This window comes from Colobus angolensis, unplaced genomic scaffold (assembly GCF_000951035.1).
Source record: "Colobus angolensis palliatus isolate OR3802 unplaced genomic scaffold, Cang.pa_1.0 Scaffold245, whole genome shotgun sequence".
In the NCBI taxonomy this organism is placed as follows: Eukaryota; Metazoa; Chordata; class Mammalia; order Primates; family Cercopithecidae; genus Colobus; species Colobus angolensis.
Window position 1 is genome coordinate 1,924,759 of NW_012115655.1, and position 11,381 is coordinate 1,936,139.

The 11,381-nt window shown below is 42.4% G+C and overlaps 1 protein-coding gene across 1 annotated transcript in view; it reads left to right on the top strand.

The window, feature by feature from the left end:
• YEATS2 (YEATS domain containing 2) overlaps nucleotides 1–11,381 on the top strand; it is a 95,962-nt gene that overhangs the window by 23,150 nt on the left and 61,431 nt on the right. Inside the window, exon 8 of the mRNA XM_011945805.1 lies at nucleotides 7,720–7,764. Coding sequence (XP_011801195.1) covers nucleotides 7,720–7,764 — 45 coding nt within the window. The remainder of the gene's footprint in view (nucleotides 1–7,719; nucleotides 7,765–11,381) is intronic.

The window sequence follows — 11,381 nt, forward strand, 5'->3', positions numbered from 1 at the left end:
CTGAGAACAACAATATTGAAATTAGGCTAATTAATAACCTTATAATGGCTTCCAAGTGTTGAAGTAGAAGGAAGAGTCACACATCTCTCACTTTAAATTAAAAGCTAGAAAGGATTAAGCTTAGTGAAAAAAGCATGTTGAAAGCCAGGATAGGCCGGGCGCGGTGGCACAAGCCTGTAATCCCAGCACTTTGGGGAGCCGAGATGGGCAGATCACGAGGTCAGGAGATCGAGACCATCCTGGCTAACACGGTGAAACCCCGTCTCTACTAAAAAATTAAAAAAAAACTAGCCGGGCGAGGTGGCGGGCGCCTGTAGTCCCAGCTACTCGGGAGGCTGAGGCAGAAGAATGGCGTGAACCCGGGAGGCGGAGCTTGCAGTGAGCTGAGATCTGGCCACTGCACTCCAGCCTGGGCGACAGAGCAAGAAAAAAAAAAAAAGAAAGCCAGGATAGGCTAAAAGCAAGGCCTCTGTGCCAGACAGCCAAGTTGTGAATGCAAAGGAAAAGTTCTTAAAGGAAATTAAAAGTACTACTCCAGTGAACACACAAATGATAAGAAAGCAAAACGGCCTTCTTGCTGATTTGGAGAGAGTCTCAGTGATCTGTGTAGAAGATCATACAAGCCATAACATTCCCTTAAGCCAAAGCCTAATCTCGGGCAAGGCTCTGACTCTTCAATTCTGTGAAGTCTGAGAAGGGTAAGGAAGCTTCAGAGGCAAAGTTTGAGGCTAGCAGATGTTGGTTCATGAGGTTTAAGGAAAGATACCATCTCCATAACATACAAGCGCAAGGTGAAGCAGCAAGTGCTGATGGAGAGGCTGCAGCAAGTTATCCAGAAGATCCAGCTAAGATCATTGATGAAGGTGGCTACACTAAACAACAGATTTTCACTGCAGATAAAATAGGCTTCTGTTGGAAGAAGATGCAATCTAGGACTTTCATAGCTAGAGAGAAGTCAATACCTGGTTTCAGAGCATAGGATTGACTCTCTTGTTAGGAGATAATGCAACTGGTGACTTTATTTATTTTTATTTTTATTTTTTTTTGAGACAGAGTCTTGCTCTGTCACCCACGCTGGAGTATAGTGGCATGATCTCGGCTCACTGCAACCTTTGCCTCCTGGCACCTCAGGGTAGAAATAGGGTTTCACCGTGTTATCCTGGCTGGTCTTAAACTCCTGAACTCAAGTGATCCACCCGTCTCAGCCTCCCAAAGTGCTAGGATTACAGGCATGAGCCACTGCGTTTGGCCACAACTGGTAACTTTAAATTGAAACTAGTGCATATTTACCATCCAGTAAATCCTAGGGCCCTTAATAATGATGCTAAATGTACTATGCCTGTGCTTTATAAATGTAACAGAAAAGCCTGGGTGACAACACATCTGTTTATAGCATGGTTTACTGAAAATTTTAAGCCCACTGTTGAGACCAACTGCTCAGAGAAAAGGATTCCTTTCAAAATATTGCTCATTGATAATTCACCTGGTCCCTTAAGAGCTCTGATGAAGGCCAGGCATGGTGGCTCACATCTGTAATCCCAGCACTTTGGGAGGCTGAGGCGGGTGGATCACTTGAGGCCAGGAGTTCAAGACCAGCCTGGCCAACATGGTGAAACCCCGTCTCTACTAAAAATACAAAAAGTAGCTAGGCGTGGTGGGTCACACCTGTAGTCCCAGCTACTTGGGAGGTGCTGAGGCAGGAGAATCACTTGAACCCAGGGGGCGAAGGTTGCTGTGAGCCGAGATCACGCCACTGCACTCTAGCCTGGTGACAGAGCGAGAGTCCATCTCAAAAAAAAAAAAGAATAAAAGCTCTGATGGAGATGTACAAGGAGGTTCATGTTGTATTGGTGCCTGCTAACACAATATCCATTCTGCACCCATGAGATCAAGGAGTAATTTCAACATTCAAGTCTTATACTGTTTTAAGAAATGTATTTTGTGGCCAGGCATGGTGGCTCATGCCTATGATGCCAGCCCATTGGGAGGCCAAGGAGGAAGGATTGTGTGAGCCCAGGAGTTTGAGACCAGCCTGGGCAACATAATAAGACCTTGTCTCTCCAAAAAAAAAAAAAAAATTAGCCGGACATGGTGGTGCATGCCTGTAGACCCAGCTACTTGGAAGGCTGAGGTAGGAGGAGGATCAGCTTCATGGTCCCAGAAGGTTGAGGCTGCTGTGAGCCATGATCAAGCCACTGCCCTCCAGCTTGGGTGAGAGAGCAAGCCCCATCTCAAAAAAAAAATAAAAAATAAAAAAAGGAAAAGAAAAAGGAAGAAATTTTGTAAGGCTATAGATGCCATAGATAGTGATTTCTCAGATGGATTTGGTCAAAGTAAGTTGAAAGCCTTCTGGAAAGGACTAACCATTCTAGATGCCATTGAGAACATTTGTGATTCACGAGAGGAGGTCCTAGTAGCAACATTAACAGGAGTTTGGAAGAAATTGATTCCAACCCTAGTGGATGACTTAAGTTCAAGACTTCAGCGGAGGAATTAGCTGCAGATATATGGTGGAAATAGCAAGAGTACAAGAATTAGAAGTAGAGCCTGAAGATGTGACTGAATTGCTGCAATTTTGTGATTAAGCTTTAATGCATGAGGATTTGCTTCTTATGGATAAGCAGAGTAAGTGGCTTCTTGAGATGGAATCCACTCCTGGTGATAATACTGTGAACACTGTTGAAATTGACAGAGGATTTAGAATATTGCATAAACTTACTTGATAAAGCAGCTGCAGGGTTTGAGAAGATTGACTCCAGTTTTGAAAGAACTTGTGGAACAGCATTGCATGCTACGGAGAAATCTTTCAGAAAAGGAAGAGTCAGTTGAGGTAGCAAACTTCATTGTTGTCTTGTTTTAAGAAATTGCCATAGCCACCCAAACCTTCAGCAAACAGCCATCAACATCAAGGCAAGACCCTCCACCAACAAAAAGATTATAATTCACTAAAGGCTCAAGGTGATCATTAGCACTTTTTAGCAATAAAGTATTTTTAAATTAAGGTATGGACATTATTTTGTTAGACATAATGCTATTACATACTTAATAGACTACAGCATAGCAGAAACATAACTTTTATAAGCACTGGGAAACAAATTCATTGTGACTTGCTTTATTGCAGTATTCACTTTATTGCAGTAGTCTAGAATTGAATCTGCAATGATCTCTGAGGTATGTTTGTATAAAACTGTATGTACATGAAATCAACCACGATCTTTGAAAGGTAGAAAAAAAAACCAAAAGAAATACACCAAAATGTTGGAGTAACTAAAATAATGACATTGTGGTCTATTTCTCATGCCCTGTTTTTGGTTTGTTTTCTCAAATATTTTTGCAATTTTATATAAATAAACGTTTATTTTTTATTTTTTTAAGACAGAGTCTCACTGTTGCACAGACTAGAGTGCAATGGCATGATCACGGGGCACTGCATCCTTGACCTCCCAGGCTCAGGTGGTCCTCTTATCTCAGCCTCCCAGGTAGCTGGGACCACAAGCGCATGCCACTACACCCAGTTAATTTTTTTATTTTTTGTGGAGATGGAGTTTTTTTCACTGTGTTGCCCAGCCTGGTCTCAAACTCCTGGGCTAAAACAATCTGCCCTCCTCAGCCTCCCAAAGTGCTGGCATTAGAGGCGTGAACCACCTTGCCTGGCCTATATTTAATTTTTATAGTGTAAAGACCATTTCTTAGTGTTCCCTTAGACCCTTTTTATAGTATTATAATTTCACGTACATTTTCTCTACATGTGACATAATCCTAATACTGTACATCTCCAAAGCACCCTTACTTTGTGGTTTATCACATTCTTCGCACTAATGGCTCCCAAAACTGGGCTAACCAAAGCTAAGTATATCTGTGGAATTCCTTTTTCATTCCCTTTCTTCTACACTTTCACCTCTTTCAACCTTAAGGCATGCTGAAATTTCCCTTCCGTCGGTGATAGGTGGGACTGCTTAACTTGAGGCTGAAGTTCTTTTCCAAATATTATCATAAGACCAGGTTGCCTTATGACCTCAGAGAAGCACTGAAACCAAGTGAAAGGGCACACAGCCATTTTATTAAGGGGTAGAGTACTGTTTTGTTACTTAGAGGAAGGTCTTAAAATAGTTTGCTTTCTTTTTTTTTTTTTTTTTTGAAATGGAATCTCGGTCTGTTGCCCAGGCTAGAAGGCAGTGGTGCAATCTCAGCTCACTGCAACCTCCGCCTCCCAGGTTCAAGTGATTCTTCTGCCTCAGCCTCCCAATTAGCTGAGATTACAGGCACCCGCCACCACGCACGGCTGATTTTTTAAATTTTATTTTTAGTAGAGATGGGGTTTCATCATATTGGCTAGGCTGGTCTCAAACTCCTGACCTCAGTAGATGCACTCACCTCAGCCTCCCAAAGTGCTGGGATTACAGGCATGAGCCACTGCGCCTGTCCAGTTTTACTTTCTTTTAATCTTATTTTTAACACAGCACATACTACCTTATGTTGCACTGAGCTCAGACCTAGTCTCTAAACAAAAGGAATTCTTCACGTACTTCTCACATCTTGTATTGTACATATCACTTAGAGCTCTTGGTGAAAGATTATTTGAGACAGTGTTTTAAAATGACAGTAAAATGTTTCTTACCAGTTTTCTGGAAAACATCATTTTATTGTTTTGCTGTGTGTTGACCTTGAGACCCTAAACACCTGTGTTGTAGCCGTGTAATCCTTATTTGTACTGTAGTATTATTTTTCCTGTCATTTTTTAATTAACTCTTGGAGCCATCTTTGATTCTTCCCTCTTCTAAATATTTGTTCAGTTGCAGACTATTATTGTTTCTTCATAATCTCTTTTACATTCCGTCCTCCTCCCTTCCGACTATTCTTTTTTGTTTGTTTGTTTTTTGTTTTGAGACAGTCTCACTCTGTCACCCAGGCTGGAGTGCAGTGGCGCAATTTTGGCTCACTGCAACCTCTACCTTCTGGGCTTAAGTGATTCTCCTGCCTCAGCCTCCTAAGTAGCTGGGACTACAGGTGCACACCACCACACCCAGCTAATTTTTGTGTTTTTAGTAGAGACAGGGTTTCACCATGTTGGCCAGGCTGGTCAAACTCTTGGCCTCCAGTCATCCATCTGCCTCTGCCTCCCAAAGTGCTGGGATTACAGGCGTGAGCCACCGCTCCCTGGCCCCTGCCCACTATTCCTAGGCTATTATTCTGCTGTCTCCTGATAGGCTTTTAAAAATCCATCTCTTTCCTTCATAGGGCATCCTACACAACAGTATCTGATCCATCTGCTTAAAACCGCAGAACCTTTCTGCTATCCCTTTCGGAAAACTTGATTGAATTCCTGTTTCAAGTGTGAATGCCCCTGCCTGCTCTCAGGGCTCATTTTGACTCGATTTACTTTCCCTAGATTGTCTCGCACAAATCCCCTGATGAACATTCTGCTCTAGCCTTGGCAGTCTATTCCTATCATAGAAATGCCTTGGGCCGTCTTTCCTTGGGTCTTTTTTAATGCTCTTCCCCTCCTCAGATGCTTGTCTGAATTCTTTGCATTCTTCAAGTTCCTATGTAGCTTTTCCTGGCTGTTAAAGCCTGAAGTGATCTTTGTATTCTGAAATTCTCAGTAAATAATAATGTGTATTTGATTCTGTAAATACTACATTAAATATTAAATACTCTAAATGTTAGAGTTACATAAAATTTAAAGTTCCTAGAATGTGTGAAATTATTATGTCCTGCATTTCTGACAGGTAGTCATTTACTCTCCTCCTTACCCATCACCCTAGAGCACAGCACTTCCCAAGCCAACACGTTCATCCATTTAGTAAAACATTGACCACATTTTTTGTCCTTTTGTCTTAGTGTTTCTTTTTTCTGTTTTTTTTTGTTGTTGTTTGTTTGTTTGTTTGTTTTTTTGAGACAGGATCTCGCTTTGTCACCCATGCTGGAGTGTGGTGGTGCAAACACGGTTCGCCGCAATCTCAACTTCCTGGACTCAACCGATCCTCCCACATCAGCCTTCTGAGTAGTTGGGACCACAGGCGTGCGTCACTATGCCTGGCTAATTGTTTAATTATTTTTTGTTGAGATGAGGTCTTACCTTGTTGCCCAGGCTGTTTTTTTTTGTTTTGTTTTTGTTTGTTTGTTTTTTGTAGATCTCCCTTTTTCACCCAGGCTGGTATTCAGTGGTGTGATCATGGCTCATTGCAGCCTCAACCTCCTGGGCTCAAGAGATCCTCCTGCCTCAGTCTCCTGAGTAGCTGAGACTACGGGAACCTGCCACCACGCCTGGCTAATTTTTGTATTTTTTGTAGAGACAGGCTTTCACCATGTTGTCCAGGCTGGTATTAAACTCTTGGACTCAAACAATCAGCCCGCCTCAGTCTCCCAAAGTTCTGGGACTACAGAAGTGAGCCACAGAGCCTGGCCTCAGGCTGTTGATTTTTGAAATAATATAGAATAAGGCTTTGTTTTATAAGAACCCTAAAAATGTTTGATGATAGCCTTCGTATCTCCTGAAATCATTTCTACTCCAGGCAAAGCCTGTTCCTGTTACATTTCTTGTATGCTTTGTTTTACAATTCCTCTTCTTATATTGATAATAGTTCTGTCCTATCCAATGTCCCTCTTAAAATTTGGTCCCAACAACGAAACATAAACCTGTGCAGATTACAGAGAGACTGTGTGCTGTGGAGACTATGAAAATGGTTGTAACCTAAAATTGCCTTTTATTTTTTTAGCAGTCATACCATAGGCTAAGGTTTAAATATTAAAACTCCAGACTTCTTCCATGGAACCACTGTTAATCCACCCTGTATTGCTTTTTGTCTTGTGAACTCTAAATCTCATAACTGACTGAGTTGTCTTCTCATGTTGGCTGCTAAGAAACTCAACCAGATGTGATACCTACCTCTCATAAGCCTTTAAAACCTTGTATTTACTAACCTACCCTGGCTTCATTTTTTTCCTCTCTTTTTTTTCTACCCAATTTAATACTTTTCTGTATTAATCTTGTTGTATGTTTATATTGTTATCACAAGTTCTTTTTTTAGTGGTGGAATATAAATTTACAAATAAGAACTTAACCTTTTTCTGTGTTAATTGTAAACTCTTGTTTATGTTATTAACATTCCCTCAGTTTATATTCCTCTCTCGAAAAGCAAATCATGATGCCAGTATATTTGAAGTCATTAGCATTGCCTCTACTGCCTATATTTTCATTCTCTTTTTTTAAGTGCTTAGTAAATATACTCCGAGTATATAATTGTGTCCAAGAATGTATGCATTTAAAACATGTATAGCCTGTCGTTTAAAATATCTGTACACAGTCTTTGTAAACCTCATCTGTGTGGCTGCATGATATTTCAGAGATTGATGGTCCATGGTTTACTTACACATTCCTTTATTCTGGATTTTTATATTGTTTTTAGTTTGGTTATAGATAATGCTGCAGTAAACATCTTTTTGTGTAAAACTTCCTCCATTTTTACATTGTCCTTAGAAGAGGTTTTTAAAAATGTGTAATTTATATTAGAAATATAGTAACTATATGTCTGAGGTTTTTATTGATTTTTTTTACTCAATTTTTTTATTGAAGTGGTGAATTTATATTTTACATTATGAAAGAGTTGATCCTATGGTGTGAAGACTTGCAAAAGAGCTGTAGGTAAGATTGTATCCTTTGATAATATGTAAGTAAGTGCAGTGAAATTTAACACTCTCCCTTTTGTCTTTCCACAGCTGGATAGAACTTATACTGGCTTGCAGACTCTTGGAGCAGAGACGGTAGGTTTTTTTCCCTACAGTATTATCTGGGAATGAGTAGATGAAAGTTGAGCTTCATTTTTGTTTGTTCATTTGTTTGTTTGTTTGTTTTGAGACGGTGTCTTCGCTCTGTCACCCAGGCTGGAGTACAGTGGCATGATCTCGGCTCACTGCAACCTCTGCCTCCCAGGATCAAGTGATTCTCCTACCTCAGCCTCTTGAGTAGCTGGGACTACAGGCGCCCACCACCTCGCCCGGCTAATTTTTTGTATTTTTTAGTAGAGACGGGGTTTCACCATGTTGGCCAGGCTGGTCTCGAACTCCTGACCTCTGGTGATCTGCCTGCCTTGGCTTCCCAAAGTGCTGAGATTATAGGTGTGTGCCACTGCTTCTGGCTGATCTTCATTTTTAATTAGGGAAAAGATTAGTGTTCGTTTTTTTTTTTTTTTTTTTTTAAGTTTGTCTTTCTGTGTTAGTCCATTCTCACACTGTTATAAATAACTACCGAAGACTGGGTAATCTATGAAGAAAAAAGGTTTAATAGACTCATAGTTCCACAGGCTTACCAGGAAACATGTGGCTAGGGGGCTTCAGGAAACTTAACAATCATGGTGGAAGGGCAAAGGGGAAGCAAACACCTCATGGCAGCAAGAGAGAGAGCGTGAAGGGGGATGTGCCACACACTTCAACCATCAGATCTCATGAGAACTCACTATCATGAGAACAGCAATGGGGAAATATGCCTCATGATTCGATCACCTCCCACCAGGCCCTTCCTCCAACACATGGAGATTACAATTTGAGATGAGATTTGGGTGGGGGTGCAGCAAACCCTCCCCTCCTCTTCCCTTCCCTTTTCCCTTCCCCTTCTCCTCCCCTCCCCCTTCCCCTTCTCCTCCCCTCCCCTTCCCCTCCTATTTTTTTGTTTTTTGAGAGGGAGTGATGCTCTGTTGCCCAGGCTGGAGTGCAGTGGCACGATCTCGGCTCACTGCAACCTCCGCCTTCCGGGTTCAAGCTATTCTCCTGCCTCAGCCTCCCGAGTAGCTGGGACTACAGGCGCCCACCACCACGCCCAGCTAATTTTTGGTTTCATAGTATAGACGGTTTCACTGTGTTGGTCAGGCTGCTCTCGATCTGCTGACTGCCCTCGAACTGCCTGACCTCAGGTGATCCACCCACCTCGGCCTCCCAAAGTGCTGGGATTATAGGCGTGAGCCACCGCACCAAGCTTTCTCCTTTTCTTTTCTTTTCTTTCTTTCCTCTTCCTCTTCCTCTTCCCTGTCTTGTCTCCTCTCCCCTCCCCTCCCCTCCCTTCTCCTCCCCTCCCCTCCCCTCTCCTCTTTTTTCCTTTTCTTTTTCTCTTCTCTTTTTTTTAGTTGAGACAGGGTCTCCACTGGAGTACAGTAACATCATGGCTAACTGCATCCTTGAATTCCTAGACTCCAGTCATTCTCCCACCTCAGCCTCCCAAGTAGCTAGGACTGTACACCTGCACTACCAAGCCCAGCTAATTTTTATATTTTTTTATAGAGAGACTGTCTTACTATGTTCGTAGGCTGGTCTAAGACGAATTCCTGGCTTCAAGCAATCCTCCCACCTCAGCATCCCAAAGCACTGGGATTACAGGCATGAGCCACTGCACCCAGTCTTGGTTCATATATTTTTTAAAAATTTTGGTTAAAAAACACGTGACAACAAAATTTACTGTCTTACCCATTTTTCAGTGTACGGTCTGGTGGCATTAAGGGCATTCACATTATTGTGCAGCCGTGACCATAGTCCATCTTTAGAATTGTTTTCATCTTGCAGAGCTGAAACTCTGTACCCATTAAATGATGACTACCCACTGCTCCCACCCCCCAGCACTGGCAACTGCTGCTCTGCTTTCTGTCTCTGTGAATCTGACTACTCTAGGGTACCTCATATAAGTGGAATCATACTGGTTTTTTTTTTTTTTGAGACGAAGTCTTGCTCTGTCGCCTGGGCTGGAGTGCAGTGGCCGGATCTCAGCTCACTGCAAGCTCCGCCTCCCGGGTTTACGCCATTCTCCTGCCTCAGCCTCCGGAGTAGCTTGGACTACAGGCGCCCACCACCTCGCCCGGCTAGTTTTTTGTATTTTTAGTAGAGACGGGGTTTCACCGTGTTAGCCAGGATGGTCTCGATCTCCTAACCTCGTGATCCGCCCGTCTCGGCCTCCCAAAGTGCTGGGATTACAGGCTTGAGCCACCGCGCCCGGCCAATCATATTGTATGTGTCTGTTTGGGATTGCCTTATTTCACTTTGCATAATGTCCTCAGATTTCATCCCTGTTGTAGCACGTGTCAGAATTTCCTTCCTTTTTAAAAATTTATATTTATTTATTTATTTATGCTCTGTCACCCAGCCTGGAGTGCATTCATGGCTCACTGCAGCTTTGAACTCCTGGGCTCAAGTAATCTGTCCTTTAACCTGTCAGGTAGCTGGGACTACAGGCGTGTGCCACCATGACCAGCTAATTTATTTACTTACTCGTTTATTTTTTGTAGAGACCGGGTCTCACTGTGTTGTCCAGGCTTGTCTTGAACTCCTGGGCTCAAGCCATCCTCCTGCCTTGGCTCCCGAAAATGTGGGGATTATAGGCATGAGCCATTGTGCCCAGACCCTATTCTTGTTTTAGGCTGCATGATATTGCATTGTATGTATAGACCACATTTTGTTTATCTATTCATCTGTTGACGGACATTTGGGTTGCTTCTATCTTTTGGCTGTTGTTAATAGTGCTACTATGAACGTAGGTGTACAGGTATCTATTCAAATCCTTGCTTTCAATTCTTTTGGGTATATGCCCAGAAATGGAATTGGCTGGATCCTATGGTCATTCTATTTTTAGAGGAACTACTGCTATATTTTTCGTGGCGGCTGCACCATTTTACATTCCCACCAGCAGTGCACACGTATTCCAGTTTCTCCATGTCTTCACCAGCATTTGTTAATTTGTTTATATTTTAATTTATGGTAGTTATTCTAATGGTTGTGACATGGTATCTTGTGGTTTTTATCTGTGTTTCTCTAATCATTAATGATGTTAAGGATCCCTTCATGTGGTTGGTGGCCATGTGTTTATCTTCTTTGGAGAAATGTCTATTCAAAGACGTTCAGAAAATGTCTTTGCCCTTTTTTTTTTGAGATGGAGTCTTGCTCTGTTGTCCAGGCTGGAGTGCAGTGGTATAATCTCAGCTCACTGCAAGCTCCACCTCCCGGGTTCACGCCATTGTCCTGCCTCAGCCTCCCGAGTAGTTGGGACTACAGGCGCCTGCCACCATGCCCAGCTAATTTTTTGTATTTTTATTGGAGACAGGGTTTCACTGTGTTAGCCAGGATGGTCTCGATCTCCTGACCTCGTGATTCACCAGCCCCGGCCTCCCAAAGTGCTGGGATTACAGGCATGAGCCACTGTGCCCGGCCTCTTTGCCCATTTTTTAATTAGGTGGTTTGGTTTTTGTTGTTGCTGGGTCACAGGAGTTATTCATATATTCTGGATAGTAACCCCTTACCAGATAGATGATTTGCAAATATTTGCTTCCATTCCATGATATATTTTTGCCTTTTCACTCTGTTGATTGTGTCCTTTGATGCACAGGAGTTTTTTTTTTTTTTTT